The sequence below is a fragment of the Passer domesticus genome, chromosome 8 (genome assembly GCF_036417665.1).
Source record: "Passer domesticus isolate bPasDom1 chromosome 8, bPasDom1.hap1, whole genome shotgun sequence".
NCBI lineage: Eukaryota > Metazoa > Chordata > Aves > Passeriformes > Passeridae > Passer > Passer domesticus.
The window spans coordinates 8,740,986-8,762,508 of NC_087481.1; the positions used below are offsets into that span (position 1 = coordinate 8,740,986).

The following is a 21,523-nucleotide window of genomic DNA, read 5'->3' on the forward strand; positions in this document are numbered from 1 at the left end:
GGCTCAGCACCATTCTTGGCAAGCTCTTGCACTGCAATTGGGTCGGCTGGAAGCAGCGGGACTGGCACGGGCCGCGGGGGCGCATCCTCCGCCGGGCTGCGCGCAGCGGCCGAGTCTCCTTCGGGGTCTGGACACTGCAGCGCAGGCGCAGCCATCAGAGCCGGCCGAGCTGGCCCGGGCAGCGGCAGGACCACGGGCGGAGCCGCAGGGTCCGGCGGCCTCCCGCGGGGCCAGCTGAGGCAGGGTCGGCTCCGCTGCCTCCCGGAGTGGGGGGAGCGGAGAATTCCACGGCGAAGCAGGCGGGGCCGGCTCCCCATCCCCCCCAAGAGAAAGAGCTGGGGGAGAAGGCAGCTCTGTCTGCTCATGCTCCAAGGGAGCGGAGAAAAACTTTTGCTCAGCTGTGGGCAATGCGGGGGGGCTGCGAACCCGCGGTTCGTCTTCTTTGAGAGGCTTCTCTCGTGCCGAACCTGGTGGGAACGGAGCGCGACCGCGCCGGGCCACGATGACCCCCGCAGCCTCCCTTTTTTTCAAAATATAGAAGAGGCATAGGTGCACTCCATACATTCTTGGGAGTGTAACACCCTGGTCCTTTGTCCACTCAAAAGCAGCGTCCATGAACTGCCAAAGATCTATATCGAGGGAGTATACCACATTTGTAAAAAATCTATGAAATTCTGCCCATCTGAAAAACCGATCATACAGTTCCTTGCAAAAAATCAAATTGTGTCCCCATTTGCGCCAGAGTTCAATAACTTTCTCCTCTGACGCAGTAAACGGAACCTGAACTTCCGAAGGTACATTTTTCCAACTTTCCTCCCACCTTCTACGAGTGGCAGGATCTTCAGGAAGGGAAAATATAACAGTACCTTTAGACAGTGTCCTTGTGGATCCAGCTGTGCAGCTCTGCTGCTCTGCGGTCTCTGGACACAATCTCCAGGAAAGTCCAACAGGTTCTCCTGTTTGCAGCCACGGCTGTGAACTCTGCCCATCTTCAGGGTCTCGTTTCTTCAGCTCCAGGCTGGACTCCGTGGTCACTCTTGGGGTGACCATCAGTTTCACACGTCCAGGGTTCACCAATTGTTGCTTAAACTTGAACCCCTGGTGCGAGGACACGAGGCTTGACTCCATGTTGGTCAGAAGGCTGATTTATTATGATATATATTATACTAAAATACTACATTATAACTATACTAAAAAGCACAGAGAGAAGAAGATCAGAAGGCTACAAAGACAAGAATAGAACAAGAATGAATAACAAAAATCCTGTGACTGCTCACAGCCTTGTCACAGGTGGCTGTGATTGGTCACTGATTGAAAACAATCCACATGGACCAATGGAAGATGCACCTGTGGCACTCCACAGCAGCAGATAGTTATTGTTTACATTTCTTTCCTGAGGCCCTCAGCTCCTCAGGACAGGAAAAATCCTAGCAGAGGCTTTTTCACTAAAAATCCTGGCAACATGCAGGCATTGGGATGTTCCAGCTTTAGGAGATGGCTCCAGGAGCTGCAGCTGCATTGTCCTGCAGCCAGAGGTTCCTGTGCCAAGGGCTGGCAGGGATTCTGCCCCAGGCACTTCTCAGCACCTTCCCAGCCCTGACTGATTGAAGCTCTCTGTGCCTCTGGGCTGTGCCCGGGCTGGCTGCAGGCAGTGCCCCAGCCCTGCTGGGCTGGCAGAAGAGCTGCTCATCAAGAGAAATGTGCTTTTGAAGCTCTTCTTGCTTACCAGGAGCTGCCTCTGTGCCAGGAGCCCAGCCCAGCTCAGCAGCACAGACACAGCAGCAGGACTTTAATGAGCCTCTGGGGCTTTGTGCTCAGGCCCTGAACATCAGTCCCTGAGAGGCAGCTGAAGAAACCTCTCCAGAACTCCAAGGCAGAATCCAACTCCAAAGTTTCTTGGACTTTTAATGGGTCCCACTGAGGGACACGACTCAGAAAGTGTCCCCAGGCCCCAGGCAGAGCAGAGAACTGGAGGCACTGATGCCAGGTGGGGACAAAGAGAAGCCAAGTCTTGGTGGCCTGGGGCACAGCAGCAGGGTCTGTGCCAGCAAGGGCTGGGAGGACACACCTTGTCCTGAGGCCCTGGGGGCTCCTGGCACAGCCCCAGCCAGGCTGGGCACTGTCAGCCCCTTGTCCTGCCCTCAGCATCCCTCCCTAGCCCACATCCCAGTGGCCTCAAGGATCTGCTGGAAGGAGTCCCTGGGGAGCCTTAGTCAGCAATGGCCCTGGGGGCTCCTGAATGCTCCCAGGGACTGCAGGTTTTTCAAAGGACTTTGGGTTTTGGTTTATCTTGACTTTCTGAGAAGTTTGTGCAATCATGGCCTCCAATTATCTGCTGTAATTAGTCCCTGGAGAGGCTTTGTCAGTAACAACACTCAGTTGGGCTCATTAATACTTCAAGGTACTTCAGTTATTTTAAGGTACTCGATGTTTCCCTTTTGATACAGACTCTGTGAGAGGTTTGTGCAATCATGGCCCCAATTATCTGCTTTAACGAGTCCCTTGAGATCTTTGTACTGACACTCAGTGGGGCTCATTAATACTTTGAGGTACTCAAGGTTTTTAAAGTACTTTGGATTTTCCTTTTCACACTGAGTCTTTGAGAAGTTTTTGTGCCATCTGGCTCCCAATTCTCTCCTCCAACGAGTCCATGAGGAGCCTGTGTTGGGATGGAACTCAGTGGGACCCATTCATGCCTTGAGACACACTTTGGGGTTTTCTTCTGACTTGGACTCCTGGACAGGTTTGTACAATCTCCTCTCAGGTCCTGAGGTTCCAGGACTCAGCTCCAAATGCACCATGGGGCTTGTTAGCATCAAGCAAGTCCTGACAAACCATGGCTCTGCCTTGATTTACCTCCACTCTAGTGCAGTTCATTAGGAGGGTTTCCTTTTTCAGTTATGGAGAAATATTTCAAAGAGCTTCTAGCAAGTATGTATTCCTATTTTAAAGGGTGTCTTTTATTGCTGTTCTTATTACACAAGAGGTGATTGCAGCATCAGTGACTGATATTGATCCAGCAGGGACTCTCCTAAGGAGCTCTGGCCTGCTCAGAGAAGCTGTGCCTTGAGGTCTGATGCAGCGTGGACAACCTTGCTCCACATTCCCCATGCCCATTTTGTCTCTCCTCACTCACCTGGGACCTGCTTTGCTCAGAGAACTGGCTGTACGCAGCCAAAGAGGGTACAGTTTCTTTTATATTTTGAAGCAATCTAAAACTCCTGAGTTTCCCTGTTGAAAACAGACATCCTCCTCAAGTGTGTGCCAAGCCCAAGCTGCCACCAAGGAGGTTCCCCTTCCCTAAGGCAGAACCCTGCAAGGAATATTTTAGACACACAGGAAGTTCTGCAATAAACACAAATCCAGAGTTTGCTCAGGGCAGAATTAGACCAACTCCTGAAGGACAGACCAGCTTTGAACTCCTTGCAGCTGAAAGCTCTGAGTTGGGCGGTGTGGGAGAGACCCAATAGTGAGGGAAGGGAAATGCAGAGCACCCAGCAAGTGCTTCTGTGCAGACAGGCTGTGGGGAAGGGCACTGCAGAGCTGCCCTGGGCCAGCTGGGAGGGTGGATCATCATCCCAGTCTGCACTGGGCCATTACAAGACACTGTTGGATGGACACTGCACCGACCCCAGCGCGCCAGCCCATTGCTCAGGGTTGGTGTCACTGCCCAGAGCCAGAGGGGATCCCTTGCTGGGGGCTTGTGCCATGGCCACCTGCCCTGTGCCGCGCTGGCCGCTCAGGCACCAGGAACCAGCAGCAAAGGGCACTGCCAGGGCCAAAGGCTAGCTCAGCCAGACAGAAAGGGGCAGTGCTGGCACTGTTTCCATGGCAGCCCTCACTGGGGGTGACACCTGGGTCACCTGTCCTGGCCCCTGCCATGGCAAGCCCTGGCAGGGACTGAGGGCACAGACACTGGCACTGAGACACTGCTGGGCCGGGTGCTGAGCACAGGGCTGAGCACGCAGAGATGGTTTTGTTCTTGCTGAGCTGCAACAGAGCCAAGGCCTGTCCTGCCCCTCCTCCAGCCACCCTGGGCAGGGGCTGGGGCTGTGGGGAGCTTGGCAGGGGACACAGCCAGGACAGGTGACCCCAACTGACCCCGGGGATACCCCAGACCACAGGACATCATGCTCAGTGTATGAAGTGCGGGGAACAAGGAACACGGGGGGAATGTTGGAGTGAGGGTTTTTGCCTTCCCAGGTAACTCTTAGGCAAGAGGGGGCCCTGTTTCACCACTGGGCAGGGTCAGTACCAAAGACACAGACACCAACTTAAGGAATCCTGTAATTTATATAATGCACAGCTGCAAAGAATTACAAAAGGATAAGCTTAGCAAAGCACATAATCATTAGCAAAGAATTACAAAAGAAGCTCAGCAATCCATCCAGTCATTACTAACAAAGATTGCCTGCAGTGATTAAAGAAAGGTCCATCACCAGTTACCCTCAGACTTTACCATCACCCAGATCCACACATCAGCTGGAAGCCAAGGACTGCAGAGCCACTCCCAGACACTGGGAATTCCTGCAGGTGCCTCCACCTTTGCAGGCAAGGAGCCTCCAAGCCCACTGTGAGAGGACACAGCTTTTACACTGTTAAACAAACAAACTGACATCACTGCTAGTGTGGGAACATCTGGTTTCATTCTCCTGATTGGTTTCTCCCAAAGCCTGGCCAGGGCTCAAGGAGGAATCAAGGGAGTTGACTTTGATCCTTCACCCCCAAACAAGGCCAGAGGAGGCCTTGTCTGGTTTCTGAATACAGAAATAGAAATCCATGTCTTATCAAGGAACACATTCACTGTTCATAATGCTTTGTTAGGGAGTGGATACAAATATAACATTTGGTTGGAAGGTTCATCTAGAGAGGAACTTTGCCTCCAGGCCTGTTCAGGCCTTGCTACTTGGATGGATCCTGAGACCTACAATGAAGTACAACCTTCATAACCATTCTTTCAATAGCACAGTTTAGGTTTAGATATTAGGCATAAAGGCATCTCCCCTTGTGCTTCAATTAAGTGTTGTTAAATTTCATTACTCAGAGCTATTCACATTCCTTTTCAAACATGCCTAAAGAGTTGCTACTATTCTCTCTTCTATATCAAATGCCTCTCTTTTCTGGAGACTGTCTCTTTTAAGACAAGTCTCAATATTCCACTTCCCATCACAAAGTGTCACAACAACTCGAACATGGAATGTCAGAGTGCACACCAAGTGCACACACTGCAATGATGACAGACACTGCCACAAATGCATTTCACAGCAGCCTCCTTTGGTAGCCATGAAGCCAATCCCACCAAGAAGAATTTTCTTCTTCCTGCCACTCTTCTCCTGCTCCTTCTCTCAAGGTGATTGCTGACTGTTGGCCTTCAAACCCATCACTGAGAGCAGTGCAACATTCCTGTGCCATGAAAGCCCAGGCTCCTCCTTGGCCAGCAAGCAGATAATCCAAGGCCATGCGGTTCTGTGGAGTCCCCATTTGTGTTTGTTGGAGCCCATAGGATGTGCTACTGGACGTTTTAACAGCATCATTTGCTACTTCCAATAATCCTTTCAGCTTATTCATGTCAACTCCACAGGACAGGGCAGCACACATGGGGCACAGGATGAACCAGAATCTTTTGCTTTCTGAAACCCAAGGCACTCCTTGGGAGGAAAATGTTCTCTGGGCTCCAGGTCTTCCTTGTGGTTGTTGCTGAAGGACCCTAAATGGTGGCCCTGCAGCCAGGAGTGGGGTAACACTGACACTGACCAGCTCCAGCAGCCCAAGCTCTACTGACATGGGGAGTGATGGTGAAGCACAGAAATCCTCTCACACTGTGGCCTCTGTAACTAGAACAGGCTTCGGTTCTCCTGAAGGGAAATCTTAGTGAGTCCTGTCAAACGGACCATTGTATTCCTGTGTTTTCTTGAACTGTCCCTTCATTGATAGTTACGAGTCAGAGCCCATGGACTGAGTTCTGGCCACCCCACAGGGTGGGCCCTCCAAGGGAACCCCATTCCTCCCAACTTCAGCTGAGAACATACCCAGCAATTACTGACATGGAGTACTTTGGCTACCCTGATCTTGAAATTTGCAGAACTAATCATTAAATTTTGATGACTAATCCCTTGGTGAAACACTGGAGGTGTTTGTGGCAAACAAAGATTCTGGCTGACTATCAAGGTACAACTTACAGACATCAATAGTACTTTAGTGACACTGTTCTTAATTTTTTCTAAATCTCATTCAAGATAGGAACAAAAATTGTGTTGTCCATGGAGGTGGTGCCTTTTTAACTCCAGAATAATGCCCCCAAGTCCTTTGCTGTTCAGCTTTACCATGTTGTCTGTGGCTAACAAGGCTTGGTGGGGCCCTTTCCCCTTTGGCTGGAAGGGGGCCGGGTCCCAGTCCCTGAGGGCACCCAGGCTCCTGGATGGAATTTGTGTGCAAGTCCCTCAGTGTCACAGCAGCCTTCAAAGGGAGCCCTGTGGATCAGAGCATTTTCCAAAGGGGCCATTGGGCCAAACAAGGAGATTTGGTCTGGCAGGATGTGTAAAACAGTATCCTGTAACACCTACTTGTTCTCACACAGAATACTTGTCTGCAGGGACATATTCCCATTGTTCCTGCCCAGGTTTCAGGATTCAATGCTGTCTTTCCTAGAAGCTGCTCCTTCAGCTGCCTCAGGAGGGCCTTTTGGCCTCCGGGCCCACACTGGCTCCATTATTAAGACTGCTGGATCCAAACCATTTATCTCCACAAATGGTAATGACTGGAGGTGGATCTCCTTTTTTCACAATCATTCTTAAAATTGCAATATCAATAATTGTGCTACCCTGTCATGGGGTTGATGTAATTTCTCCTTTATATTCTACATCAATTCCTCCTTTCCTCCTGCCATGACATGAACATTTTGCAAGGCCAAGCTCCAAGCAAGCAGTTATGAAACCAAAGTGTCCTGGAGGAATCTGAATTCCTGTCTCAGTATTGATAGCTCTCATTTGCTTTGGATTTATCCTAATTAATTCCAATGCATAAAGGTCCAGCCCTGCAGCCTCTGGGCTGTAGTTGCAAATTGGGTGCAGCTGTGCACAGCCAGGGGTTTCCATTTCCCCAGTGGGCCATTGTTAAGGGCATGGAACACATCTGGGAGATGGATTCTCCATGGGGACAGGTTCCCATCTCCTCATTTTGTCAACTGCTCTTTTAACAGCCCCTTCACCCGTTCCACCAATCCTGCAGCTTGAGGATAGTTTGGTACACGAAAAAACCCTGCAGTCTTAATCACGGTATTTTTCACAGTAACAGACAAAGCACTCTGCATCACAGTATCAGCAAACCCTGTAAAAACAGACAATTTTATCCCCTCCTCCTTTGTTCATTGTATACAATGTCACAAAGTTTACCTCTGACATTAGGGTCCTGGCCAATCCTTTTCTGTAGAGTATTTGATGTTACATCCCTGAGCAGTCAAAGCTACCAAATTAGTATTGTCAGCACTATTTCACATTATTACTATTTTATACGTAGATATAGATATTGATATAGAAATATACATATAGATAGATAGGTATAGAAATACATATAATATATATATATCAATATATATATTAAGGTCTTATTATACTATAAATATGTACATAGTTATTTATGATATTAATATTTCACTTGCACAAATGCATCGGAGCTCAAGATTAAAACCTTCTTCTGTTGCTCCATGTGGGAGCATTCCAACAATAACTGTTCCTTCTGAAGGTGCTGTTTCCAATATACTGTTAACAAATTCATCTTTGTCTGCCCAAACCCACAAGTTCTTTTCCTTTTCCGTATGCAATTTTTGGATACATTTTAAGACATCCAGGGGTTCAGCTTCTTTTAAACAACTGCCCCACTGCTCACACAGTGCTGCGACCTCAGCCCACTCCAGAGCCAGCCAGCTCCAGGGAAGGGCTTCCCATCTGGGAATTTCTGATGGGACCGATTCCTCACATTTACATTTAACAAGAGACATTTTGCTGTGATCTGGCCAGACTCTGCCAGTTTTGTTTTACCAGTGGGCAGGGTCAGCACCAAAGACACAGACTCCAACTGAAGGAATCAGTGTCATTTACTGCAGCTCAAAGCAGCAAATGATCACAAAAGGAGCAGCTCAGCAATGCACCCAACCATCAGCACCAAATATTGCCTGCAGTGATTAAGAAAGATCCAGCACCAGTTAACCTCAGACTTCACCATCCCCCAGATCCACACAGCAGCAGTGGAAGCTGTCCCAGCCAAGGGCTGCAGAGCCACTCCTGGACACTGGGAATTCCTGCAGGTGCCTCCAGCCGCAGGTGAGGCTCCAGCCCTGCTGTGAGAGGACCCAGCTCTGACAGTGCTGAATGAACAAACTGACAGCACTTCTAGTGCAGGAACATCTGGTTTCATCCTCTTCTTGGGTTCCTCCCAAAGCCTGGCCAGGGCTCAAGGAGGAACCAAGGGAGGTGACTTTGATCCTTCAGCCCCAAACAAGGCCAGATGTCAGATTTCATGGCCTTGTCTGGCTTCTAAATACAGAAAGGTCAATACATGTTTCACTAATGAGTGGCTACATCTATAACAGTGCTAATGACCATGCATATTTCATTAATGAGCAGATACAAAGCTAAGCTTTGGTTGGAAGGTTCATCCAGAGGCCACCTTTGGCTCAGGGTCTGCTGTTCAGGCCTCACTCAGGGCTCTTGTCCAGGCCTTGGCACTTCAGGACATGGTTTAGTGCTGGGCTTGGCACTGCTGGGTGAACAGCTGGACTGGATGACCTCAGAGGTCTTTTCCAATAGAAAGGATTCTGTGATTCCGTGATTCTATCTGCTGAATTCAGCTAGGTCCATGTTAGTAGCACTCATTTGCTCAGAAAGTCTCCTCTTGCTCAGCTCTTGTGGCCTGAGGCTTCAGCTCCTTCAGCTCCTGGTGCTAAGCTGCTCATGCTGAACGAGACGACTTGGAGAGAAGAACACAGTCCATCCAATTGCTTCTGGGACACAGAGAGGGGAGGGTGTGGAAACAGGAGCATTGTTTGGTATGGCCTCCTCTCTGTCCTTCACGCCTTTCAGCGCTCTGAACCAGCCAAGAGCTTTTCCAAGAGTGCAATGGAGCAGCTATTCCTGGTCCCAGGTCTGGCTCTCTCCAGTCTCTGACCTTGCCTGGTTTTGTCCCTCTTGCTGTGCCCTCTCTTCCCCCGGGGCTCGGTGGCTGCTGCCCAGGACTGTAGGACTGGCACAGATCCAGTGGTCGAGACTCTCCTTGCTGTGGCCTTGGAGCTGCCTGGGCACAGCAGCCTCTTCCATCTGGAAGCTCCCCATGGACAGGGAGTCCCCAGCTCCATTCCTTGCACAACCTCCAGGAGCCCAGGGCTGCCATCTCAAGTCCCTGGTGGCACTGGGGGCTCCCAGGTGCCTCAGGCTGCTGTGACACTGCTGCACACAGGAGGGAAGAGTGGCAGGGGCTGTGCTGAAAGTCAGCTCCATGTGCTGCTGCTGCTGCTGCTGCTGCTGCTGCTGTGGGGTCATTTGTCCAGCCTTGGCCCAGAGTCAGGGATCAGATCCAGGCCCTGCTGCTGCTCCCTCGGGATCAGCCCCAGTTTGGGTGTTGCTGTCAGGGCCAGCAGGAGCGGTGGCTGGAGCAGCAGGTGCTGACAGTGCCCCAAGCCCTGGGGCTGGAAGGGTCCCTGGGCTGGGCTGGGAGGGAGCTGCCCCTTGTTCTCCCTCTGCCCCAAGCAAAGCTGGGCCGGACACAAGTGGGGCAGCACAGCCACCAGGGAGCCTGCGAGTCTCTTCCAGCCCTGGCTGCTCAGAGTCTGGGCCTTGGAGCCTCAGGTGGCCAAAGGCAGCTGCTCCTGGTCCCTCTGTGTGCCCGTGTTCAGCAGTGCTGCTCCATCAGTCTGTGCCCAGCAGTGGGGAAAAGCCTCAGCCCTGCAGGGCCAGGAGCTGTCGGGCTCTGCCTGAGCAGCTCAGCCAGCAGGAAGGGAGCTGCTCCACATGGGAACCAGGAGCAAAGGGCTGCAGCACCTCGTGCTGGGGCAGAGCCCAGATTCTGAGAGGGAATAACAGAGTTATTCATGTGCATTGCTGCATCAGCACTGCAGGTGCTGTGCCTGCAAACACAGGGTTCGAGATCTGCAAAAGAATTCTGCAGCTCTTGACTGGATCAGGATGTCAGCAGTGCTGAACTCCAGCACAGTCCAAATGAAACACTTCACACCTCTGCTCATATCTGCTAGATTTTTTTCTTCAGGGTATCCAGAGAAAAGTAAACAGAGGAGGAGCCGACATTTTCATTGTTTGTCAGAAATGTATCTCATTTTGCTGTACATTCCTTTTGTAGGACGAGTTCTCTGTTAAAAACATTGGACAAAAAAGAAAATAAAAAACCATGAAAGATAAAAACAAAAAACAAATGTGTAGTGAAAATCATCTCTAACTTTGGATTAAGAGGTAACTGATCTTTTTAAAAAGAGAACTCAGTTACTTTGTAAAGGTTCTGATGGCATGGATCCATATTCCTGACCTCAGCATCACTTTTTTAAAAGATTCTTGGTTTTGTTTGTAATATTATGTTATTTTAAATTGTGATTGAATCAATAGGAAATTGAAAGATTTATTATGCATTTATGCATTACTGTGTCTTGAATGTAAAAATATTGCAGTTTGAAATTTGGATTTAAAGTGTTGCAAATGAAAGTTATAAATCCCAATGGATTGTGTGACAGCAGCTTTTCCTAGAGGATGTGCAGCACTCTAAGGACTTCATCAGTGGGGTTGGGGGTACTTGGACCTTTGTCCTGTGCCACTCTGAGATGTCATGGAATGGAACTTCACCTGCCACCAGCCCAGGTCACCCTCTGCCACCAAACTTCCTTGGACCTTGTGCCCCCAGGCAGGCACAAAGTGTTTGTGCTGCTCCCCCTTTTGCACAAGCCCACAGAGAGCTGGGATTTTTCCAAGTCTCATGTCTGCGTTGGGCCATATTCCTAAAGAAGCAGCAGCCCATCCCAATGAATATGTCAAGTTATATGGATGGTTGTGAGCTCTACTTCCGGCGTAAAAATCCTGAAACTGCTTCTGAATGCTGCTCCTTCAGCTCTTGGACATCTTCTCACACAGAGCTGGGGAAAAAATCCCCTGGTCTCTGGCTAAAGGGTGAGTTATGCCAAAGTTAGAGCTCTGTGCGAAGTCTCTATCCATCCCTATCCTATTAATATACCAATATGTGGGGGTGTGCATGGATGCGTCTTGTACACAAAGGAAGGAGTGAGCAAGCAACGGTACTGACACATTCACTGTCCGTGTTCATCCCATACCCATGGGTACAGAGACATTATGGAAACCCTGGCACAGACAGAGCCTTCTGTCCATGGATACAGAGACATCCAAGAGCCCCTGGCAAACACAGACCCTTCTGTCCATGGATACAGAGACATCCATGAGCCCCTGGCACACACAGAGCCTTCTGTCCCTGGATACAGAGACATCCAAGAGCCCCTGGCACACACAGACCCTTCTGTCCATGGATGCACAGACATCCAAGAGCCCCTGGCACACACAGACCCTTCTGTCCCTGGATACAGAGACATCCAAGAGCCCCTGGCACACACAGACCATTCTGACTCTGGAGGACGGAGCGTGGCGGGTGGGGGCGGTTGGTGGGCAGCGAGTCCCGGACAGCAGGCCAGACCCGGCTCCAGCCCTGCCAGGCCCTGCCAAGGCTCAGTGCAGGATCCTCTGGAATGGGAAAGCCTTTCAGCCTTCTCCCTGCCCAGAGGGGCAGTGCTGGCCTGGCAGCACAGGTTGTTTTCCCCTCAGGCTGCAGGAGATGAGAACACAACACTTGCCAGCACTGAGTGCGAGGCACAGCTGCGGGTGCTCCCCATGAACCTCAGCTCTGGGAGCACTGTCTGCCCCAAGCTCCAGGGGCTGCAGTGGGAGCCCGGCTGGGCTCTGCCCTGGGGCCATCCTGCAGGGACAGCTGGAAACAGGGAGCATTCAGCTGCCACAAACAGCCAAGCCAGGGCTGCAGGGCAGCTGCTCCAGCCCGGACTGCACTGCTGTGTGCTGTGCTCTGGGGCTGGGGCTCCCCACACAGGGGACTGGACTGGTGTGCCAGAGGAGACAGAGAAGCTTCAGCTTCAGCCTCACTGAAGTGGGTGCATCGGCTGGGAAGAGTGGGGAGGCTCAAGGGGATTCACAGAGCTCATCCTGCTGCAAGGATGAAGGGAGTGGGAACTCAGCAGTGAGGAGAGCTGAGGGCTGGAGAGTGGCTCTGAATGACACTAAAATGCCACTGGACCTCTGAAACATTGCTGCTCCTCAGCCAGTGACAGCATGAGTCCCTAAACCTGGGGCTCGGCCTTCCTTGTGGTCAGGGGCATCAAGATAGGCAACAGAGTGATGGAGACAGCAATGGGCTGGGAATTCACTGGGGGGAAAAAAAGGGAGCATTTGAAAAGTAAAAGGCAGGTGGGGGAGAGAACTGTTCAGAGAAGGGCTGAGCTACAGCTTGAGCAAGCTGAAAAATGTCATTTGGAGTCATCCCAGATTGATTTGATTTCGGAAGGTATTGAACAAGTTTAATTTTTGGGAGGTGTCATGTTTTCCCTTGGAGGTGTCCACGCTGCAAACTTGAGCTGCGTTGCCAAAATGCTCAAGCAAGTCTGTGCTGCAGGTGACACCATTTCTTCTTTGGCTGATTCCGGCCCGGTGCTGAGCTCCAGCAGAGCCCTGGCAGAGCCCAGAGCAGCCTCAGCATCTGCAGAGCCCGGCTGCAAGGAGAGAAAGCAGAAACTACCCGTCAGCTGAGGGCTCCTGTCCCCTTGTCCCAGCTGCCCGTGGTGCCCAGGCCATGCTGGCTGTGCCCAGAGCTGTGCCCAGAGCTGCCCATCAGTGCTGCCTTTGGGAGCAGGGCAGGAAGGCAGGACATGTGCCCAGCCTGCAGCCAGCCATGGCACATCCACCTGCTCAGCAGCTGCCCAGAGCAGGATGCTCCTGTGCTCACTGCCATCTCCCAAAAGCTCTGAGCCCACCCTGCCAAGCACACGGGGACCCACCTCATGCCATCCATGGCTGGAAAAAAAGCTGGTCCCAAACGATGTCCTCAGCCTGCTCCAAGGGCACGGCCCATCCATGCCACAACTGCTCCCAAGAACTTCCTGATCCAGACTGGACCAACCAGAATGCTTCCTCTAGAAAAACAAACAACAAATTGTTGAAAATAGATTACAGACAAAAAGGGAAAAAAAGAACAAAGGGAAAAATCATATCTCTGTGAGGGGATTGAGGAAGGCCCAAGCCCTGCATGCCAGGGAAAAACCCAGCCATGTGTGAGCAAAGCCCAGGTTTTCTCCCTTCCCCCTGCACTGTCCCCCACAATAACTGTGATCCCAAAGCAAACAAGGGCAGTGGAGCAGCCCAAGCCCTTCCTTGCCTGCACAGCAAAGCAGCCCCTGCACAGATTTGGGAGTCCCACCTCTGCACCCACCATGGGGGTTTGTTTGTGTTGGGCTGGCTGCCCCAGCCCCAGCCCCAGCCTGGGGCACGGTGGGTGCTGGGGGCTGTTGGCAGGGCCAGGAGCCCACTCCCATTTCGTAACCACCCCAGCCCATGCTACCAGCCCTGCCAAAAAGCAGCTGGGCAGACAACTGAAGGATCAGTTGCATCCATCCCAGCAATGAGTGGGGTGGGAACTTTTGGGTTGAGGCCAGGCTGTGCAATACCCAAATCTGGGAGCATCCCCCTGCATGTGGACTCATCTGTAAATTTGCTGTGCAGCCAGGCTTTGAAGAAGGTGCCAGAATTGAAGTCCATCAGCTTACCAGTGGCCAGGTCCAGGAAGAGGCTGTCATCCTTGATGTGATCCTTGCTGTCCCCAGCAGCAGCAGCCCCACCTGGTACAGCTTCTCTGGGGGCTCCTTCTCCTTCCCTGGGGTGAGACCAGGCTGTCAGGGTTCTGTCCAGGGCCCCAGCTGTCAGGGAACCAGTACAAGCAAAACCAGCTTGGATGGTGGCCACCAGGGCTGGGCAGAGCAGCTCAGCTCCAGCACAAGGGCTGCATGTTCCCATCCCATGACCCTGGTGCAGTGACACAGGCTGGGTTCCTTTGCTTCTCATTGCCAAGGCATGTGTGCAGATGTAACTTACCAGGGCCCTGCAGCACAGTGTGCCTGTGGCTCTCTCCCTTCTTCTAGGGCAGATGAATATCCTGCATCCAAGGATGACAGAACACGTCTTCTAATGAGGGTCTGGCCAAGGGGTGCATGGATAAACACCACCCAATCAGATTTTGGCAGTCTGGGGAGAGAAACCAGAAACTGCCCGTCAGCTGGAGAAGGCTCCTGTCTGCTTTGCCCCACTATTCCCATGCCCAGGCCATGCTGGATGCGCTCACAGCTGGGCCTGAACTTTCCCATCAATTCTTGGTTTTGGGGGAGAGCAGGACATGTGCCACCTCCTCAGCAGCTGCCAGAGCGGGATGCTCCCGAGCCCGCTGCTGTCTCCCAGCACTGGTATTCCCCCCGTGCCCAGAGAAGAGGATTCACCTGGAGAGAGCCGTTGTGGCAGCGAGAGCTGGCCCCAGCTGAAGTTCCAGCCCCTCCTGAAAGGCATCTTCCCACAGACCATCTCGTGTAGCAGGATGCCCAGGGACCAGATGGTAGCTGGCTCGCCATGGTACCAGCCAAAGCGGGTCCATTCCGGGGGGCTGTATGATGGTGTTCCTGTGGAATACAGATGGAGTTCATCAGGGGGATGCTGCTGCTCCAGAGCATGGCCCCAGCATCCCTGGGCGGGCGGGGGCTGCATCAGTGGCACACAGGGTGACCACTGTCCTCTCACCAGCATCTGGGACTGGTGTACAAACTTGGGATTGCAAAAGAAGCCAATGGTGTGGGAAGGGGACAGTGGAAGCCCTGGCTAGGCCTGACCATGACATGCAAAGGAAATACCCACTGCGTGCTGGGGAAAAACCATGCCCTCATTCTCCCTGTCTGCATTGACCCAAACATATTATAAAGGCAAGACAAACAGGGCAAGTGGAGCAGTCCAAGCCCTTCCTCTTGCCTGCACACAAACCGGCTGGGACACAGGTTCCGAACTCCCTCTCTGCTACCCCCACCCACGGCTGTTTTTGTCAGGCTGGCTGCCCCAGCCCAGCCCCAGTCCTGATCACAGTGGTGGGCAAAGGCTGCCAGCAGGGATGGAAGATGGCTCCCCACCCACCCCTGCTCTAAACCAACTCAGCTGCAGATTCAGTCCCCTTAGTGGCAGCAAAAGGGAGAATCCCCGCTGCCACACCCAGCTTGGGCTGTGAGATGCTGGGCCGTGAGATGCCAGGAGCAGGAGCACAGCCCTGTGTAGGCTCACCTGCAAAGTGAGTGTAGGCTGTCTCTTGCAGGTAGGTGCCACAGCCAAAGTCAATCAATTTGGCCTGCCCGGTGGCCAGGTCAACCAGGATGTTCTCTGGTTTGATGTCGCGGTGCAGGACCCCGCAGCTGGTGCAGTGCCGCACGGCCTCCAGCACCTGCCGGAACAGCTGCCGCGCCACCTCCTCGCGCAGGAACCCCCGTGCTTGAATGAAATGCAGGAGGTCCTGAGAGTGCTCTGGCCGCTCCAGCACCATCACAATGTCGCTGGGGAGCTCAAGCCATTCCAGTAGTTGGACCACACCGGAGAAGCCACTGGACACCTTGTCCAGCAGCACAACCTCCAGGGGAGCGCTGGTGCCGTCGGGCTGCAGGAGGATCACGATGCCGTCAGTGGGGCTGATGCCGTGCCGGGCCTGGGCAACCCCTCAGCCAGCCCGGGATGCTCTGCGCCCTGCGCTGGCCTCACGCCCACTCCCCCTGGAGACGTCCTGGCGGCTCCCACCCTGCCGGGCCTCGGCTCATCCCCGCCCGGCACGGCCCGGCTTCTCCCGCTGTCCCGGCTCACTCACCAGCTCGCTCCAGTGCCAGATGCGGTTCCGTGGCACCTTTTTGATGGCCACCTGCAAGCCAAAGGGAGCAGCGGGCTCAGCTCAACGCCCGCCCTGCCCAGCCCCATCCTCCTCCTCCTCCTCCTGCGCCCCCTCCCCCTCCACCTGCCGCCGGCCCCGCCGCTCACCGGGGCGCCGTCCGAGAGCCGCGTCCCCGACCAGACGCTGCCGAATCCTCCACGCCCCAGCAGCGAGCCCAGCCGGTACCGCTCCTGCAGAGACTCCTGCGCCTTCCCTGCGGGCGGGACGCGGCTGTCAGCGCTCGGCCCGGGGCCAGCAACGGCCCCCGAGCGCCCCTCACCCGTCCCGGCCCGGCCATCCCCCGGCGTTCGCTCTTTGCAACGCGACCCGGGAGCCGCGGGGCCGGGGGCCGCGCTGCCGAGCGGCGGAGCTCGGGCCGGGCAAGCCGCAGCGGAGGCGGCGGGAGCGGCGGGGCCGCGTGTGTCCTCCGCGGGCCCCGGGAGGAGCCGGGGTCGGGCTCGGGGTCGGGACTGGACCCTGCGTCGGGGCCGGGGCCGGGGCCGGGCTCGGGCCAGGCGGAGCCAAAAGCCGGCAATGCCGGCCCAGCCCCAGGCACTGAACCCCGCCCAGCAGCGCCAGCGCCAGCACGGCCAGAGCCGGGCTGGGACCAGACCTCGGTGGGACGGCCGGGGGCGGGCACGGGGCAGCCCCGCCCGGGGCCGGGGGCGGGCCGGGGGCATGGCCCGGCCGGGCACGGGGAGAGGGAGGCGGGGAGAGGAGGGGAGACCGGGAAAGGGAGAGCGGGAGAGGTACGGGGCCGCGGGAGAGGGAGAGGAGAAGAGAATCTAAAGTTTCTTCTCTCGCTGTCGCTGCTGCTGCTGCCGCTGCCGCTGCCGCTGCTGCCGCTGCCGCTGCTGCAACTGAAGCTCCGGGGCCGTTTGTCCCCGTGTCCGTTTGTCCGTTGCCCGCTCGCCCCCGCCTCGAGCCCCATGTTCCCCGAGGGCAGCCCCTGAGCCTGTCCAAACACGGGAACTTTGCCGAGTTCAGCCAAGAGCCAGAGTCTGGACTCCTGCACAGTGGCTCAGGAATCCCCTCGGTCCCTGCTGTGCATTGTCCCTGCTGAGGGTCAAACACTCTCAGAGCGTGTTCCCTGAATGCAGAATTTGTACCTGACACAAACACTGCACTTACCTCTCCAACATTGCTTTCCAAGAAAAACAGGGGAAACCAAACTGTGTAGGTCATGGTATCTTAAAATGTCTAAAACTTGCCAATTCATGGATCTTAGAGGTGAGATCTGTTTGGAATTAATGGGATGGACAACTAGTGCAAGATGGAAAAGGGGAGTATAAAAATAAATAGAGAAAAACGTCTTGAATTGTTTCAATTTTCATTTAATTTCTTAAAAGCTCTTTCAGTTTTTCCAGAATCTCCTCCTCAGTCCTGTTTGCTTTTTCCAAGAACCTTTCCTGAAGAACGAGGTGCAGCTTCTGTCACAAGGTTGCCACCAACTGCAGCTTTCCACACTGTGTGTGCAGCACAACTCTTGCAGCAAAGCAGGACAAATATTTGAAGAATTTTGCAGCTTGTTCTTTTCTTTTCCTTGTGGGCTGGGCAGTTGTGCCATTGGTAAGGTTTTCATTGTTACTGTTCTACCCTAAGAAAACATGACAGGCTACCAAGAACTCCTGGAGAATGCAAGCCTGACTGAATGCAAAGAATCTCCAGAGCCTGCAGCCAGAAGTGGAGAGCTGTGTGATAATCATTCCAACACCCCCAAGGACATCTTGAAAGTGATCTAGAAGATGAAAATGGGCTGACAGAGGGAGTTTGTTTCTGTGCTCACTTCAGATTCTGCTACATCTGAAATCAATTCTACAGTCTCCATCTAAATCAAGAGTACAGTCAGTTCATGAAAAGCCCCAGAACCATCTGCACCTCTCAGGAGATGACTGAAAGAATCTGTAAAGAAAAAATGCAGGAGAAATGCATTTCTCAGCACTGCGGTATTTGCCTGCCTGAAACCCTCCTCCATTTCCGCCCCATCCCTGAATCTGTTGGTGTCAGTTCTGCATTCGGTGGTGCCTCCAGCCCTGAATCCCCTCATCTACAGCCTGAGGAACCAGGAGCTCAAGGCTGCAGTGTGGAGACTGATGACTGGACATCTTAGGAAGCATTAAACTGATTGCCAATTTCTGCAAATCACTTGTAACAAAATTAATTTTTGACAGTTCTGTTGGTTTGGTTCTTTGATTTCCCTGTCTTTTTTTTTTTTTTTTTTTTTTTTTTTAAATATTCTCCCTGAAGCTAGATCATTGTTTCTGCTATTTCTGACTTTGTTTCTCTCCACATTCACCATGGCCACAGACTGTGACAATGAGGAGCTGTGTACTCAGTGGCTTTAGACGAATTAAGAATCTCCCAGCAGAGTTTTCTGCAGAGATGCCCTTTTGTTGCCTTCTCTGGAGCTGCAGCAGCAATGTCTGTGTGCAGAGCTGGGGGCAGATCAGTGCTGGCCCAGCAGCTGTGCCCAGCAGCAGCAGCAGCAGCACTTGGTGTTGCCAGTGCTGCTGCCGTGGCCCTGCCCCGCTGCCCTGGTGGCCCTGGTGTTGCTGCAGGGCCTGAGTGCTCTCGGGGCCGGGCACAGTCCTGGGGGTGGCAGTGCCGGGGCTGCAGCAGGGACAGGCCATGGGCACTGCTGGGGCAGTGCTGACGCCTCAGGCCAGGCCCTGGGGGCTGCAGGCTCCTTGCCCAGGCTCTCTCAAGAACACGGCCAGGCCAATGCTCAGCACAGAAAAGCCCCAGGGTGAGCAGCCCCAGGCTGGCCGTGGGCAGGCTGGGGGCAAACAGCATGGCTGGGGCTCTGCAAGGGCCCTGGGGGAGACGGGAAGGAGCAGCAGAGCAGGGGCTGATCCATCCCCAGTGCGCTGCACAGCCCAGGGCAGCGTCCCAGAGCATCCTCATGGAGCTGCCAACAACATCCCCCCTCTGCAGCCCTGGCCTCTCCCCCAGCTCACAGAAGTGCTGCATCCTTGCAGGCACAGCCACGGCAGCACTGGCTCAGGAGCCCCTGTTTGCATTGCACAGAGCAGGCAGGAGCACCCCCATGCTGCTGCTGTGGGGACATGAACCTGAGGGAGCACAAATGCCATCAGCCCCTGGGGCCAGCAAGGGCTGGGAGACACCAGGGAAACCACTCCGGTTTATTGTGACAAACATTTGAGATCACCAAGTCCAACCTGCACCCTAACACTTCCTTGTCTACCCAGAGCATCGTCCAGTTAACCACCGCTCCCTCATGTGCTTTCAACCAAACTTCTCTTCCAGACCCCTCATCAGCCTTGTTGGCCTTCTCTGGACACGCTCCAGCCCCTCCACGTCCTTCCTAAATTGGGGACCCAGAACTGGACACAGCACTCGAGGTGTGGCCTCACCAGTGCTGAGCACAGGGGAAGAATCACTGCCCTGCTCCCGCTGGCCATACCATTCCTGATCCAGGCCAGGAGCCATTTGCCTTCTTGGCCACCTGGGCACACTGCTGCCTCATGTCCAGCCTGCTGTCCATCAGTCCCTGCAGGTCCCTTTCTGTCTGGCTGCTCTCCAGCCACTCTGTCCCCAGCCTGTAGCACTGCAGGGGTTGTTGTGGCCAAAGTGCAGGACCCGGCACTGGGACTTGTTCAACCTCACCTTGCTGGATTTGGGCCCTGGATCCAGCCTGTCCAGGGCCCTGTGCAGAGCCTTCCTGCCCTCCAGCAGATCCACACTCACACCCAGCTTGGTGTCATCTGCAAATTTGCTGATGCTGGATTCAATCCCCTCACGCAGATCATCAGTGCAGATACTGAAATCCTCACTGGCTGGCTCTGATGCCTCGGCCATCCTGTGGGTGCCCTGTGATGGCTCTCAAGGTGATCTGTTCCATAACCTTGCCAGGCACCCAGGTCAGGCTGACAGGCCTGGAGTTCCCCAGATCCTCCTTCCAGCCCTTCTTGGGGATGGGCTCACATTGGCACCTCCACTCCTCTGGGACCTCCCTGCTGATCCAGGACTGATGGTAAATGATGGAGAGCAGCTTGGGGAGATCATCCACCAGCTCCATCAGCCCACTAGGATGGATCCCCTCTGATCCCAGAGACACCTGTGAGAACCTGCGTGGCTCAGTTGGTCTCCAGCTGCTTCCTCCTGGATTCCAGGGGCTGTTCTGCTGACTGTGCCCATCTACCAGCTCAGGAGAACACTTGTCCTGAGGATGGCCTGTCTTATTGTTGAAAACTGAGGCAAAGAAGGGCTGAAGTACCTCAGCCCATTCTTCATCTTTGGTAATCATATCCCTCACAGTAAGAAATGCAGGTTGTCCTTACCCCTCCTTTTGACATTAACGTACCTATAAAAACATAATAATTAACCTTCACAGAAGTATCCAAGTTAAGTCCTAACTGAGCTTTTACCTCTCTAATTTTCTTTCTGCATGACCTAACCACATCCTTAAACATTTCTTCATTTACCTGCCTCTATGTCCAAAGGTGCTGCACCCTCTTTTTAATCCCTAGAAATATCCTTTTTAATTCCTTTTTAATCCTCCTTTTCCTTGAAAAGCTCCATGCCCAGCCAGGCCAGTCATTTCCCCCTCTGGGTCATCTTTCTGCACAAAGGGGGCAGCCTACTCTTGCCCCTTCAAGATTTCTTTTTTGAAGTGTTTCCATCCTTCCTGGAACTAGTTGTTTTCAAGGGCTGTTTTTTTAAAAAAATCAATACCTGATTTGGTACTCCCCAAATCTGCATCCTCCACAGGCCAAAGTCTGTCCTCAAAAGTCCAGTGTAGAAGATTTAGTGATGCCCCTCCTTCTCTTACAGAATTTTTAAAAAGTCAATAATTTCATTGTGACTGTGCCCCAAACAGCCTCTGACCAGCACTTCTCCCACCAGCCCTTCTCTGTTTGTGAACAGCAGGAGACAGAGCTTTCCTTGGGAGTGGGAATTGCAGGAAACCTCCCCAAAGCACAGCTTGGAAGGCTCAGGCTGGAGCTGAGGAGAAAGCAAAGTCCCTGCCAGGGTGGAATTGTGGTGCTCGAGGTGTGGCAGCGTGAGGCTGGGCCATGGCCGGCTCTGTGTGCCAGGAGCCGGCAGCGCTGGGTGCAGGGAGCCCAGGGAGGGCACAGAAACGCTGGCTGAGAAATGCTGGGGCACAGCGAGAGGGGCGAGTGCAGCCGGCCAGGGCACAGGAGCAGCACGCACAGGGGGCACAGCCTGCAGGACAGATGGCCAAGGGCTGGGCCACAGGCACCCAGGCCTTTGTGCCCTGGGCTCGGGCAGCGCCTCTGGAGGTCCCACAGCAGGAACTTTCCTGGCAGGGGCTGCACTTTGGCTCTGCCTCGGCCTCCCTGGCCAGGCTGGCAGGGGCTGCAGGTTGATGGCATTTGTCCTTGCTGCCCCTCACATCCCCCTGCCCCACAGAGAGCCCCGAGCCACCCGTGAGGGACAGGCCCTGCTGGCCCAGGCTGGGCTCAGGGCTTGGCCTTTCTGCTTCCCCCAGCCAGCCCAGGCCTTGCTCAGCATTGCAGTTCCCTGCCCAGAG

The 21,523-nt window shown here is 53.8% G+C and overlaps 2 protein-coding genes across 2 annotated transcripts in view; both read right to left on the bottom strand.

Moving 5' to 3' along the window:
* The window catches only part of LOC135305571 (zinc finger protein 850-like), a 296,716-nt gene that overhangs the window by 104,206 nt on the left and 170,987 nt on the right, over positions 1 to 21,523 (bottom strand). The window lies entirely within an intron of this gene.
* Positions 13,716 to 19,827, bottom strand: LOC135306000 (serine/threonine-protein kinase pim-1-like). Its single transcript, XM_064429572.1, has 7 exons — positions 19,717 to 19,827; positions 16,289 to 16,513; positions 16,116 to 16,235; positions 15,949 to 15,999; positions 15,378 to 15,744; positions 14,555 to 14,731; positions 13,716 to 14,306 (listed from the first exon to the last, which is right to left on the bottom strand). Exons 1-7 carry the CDS (start codon positions 19,825 to 19,827, stop codon positions 14,200 to 14,202), a joined length of 1,158 nt encoding a protein of 385 aa, XP_064285642.1. The 3' UTR covers positions 13,716 to 14,199.

Excerpts from the sequence above, each read along its gene's own strand:
- LOC135306000 (XM_064429572.1), bottom strand. The coding sequence starts at position 19,827 with ATGGCCGAGGCATCAGAGCCAGCCAGTGAGGATTTCAGTATCTGCACT. Across the intron at positions 16,236-16,288 it reads GGATGGCCGGGCCGGGACGG|GTCCCGCCCGCAGGGAAGGC; the intron begins GTGAGGGGCGCT and ends GCTGACAGCCGC. Across the intron at positions 14,307-14,554 it reads GCCACAACGGCTCTCTCCAG|ACTGCCAAAATCTGATTGGG; the intron begins GTGAATCCTCTT and ends TTCTCTCCCCAG.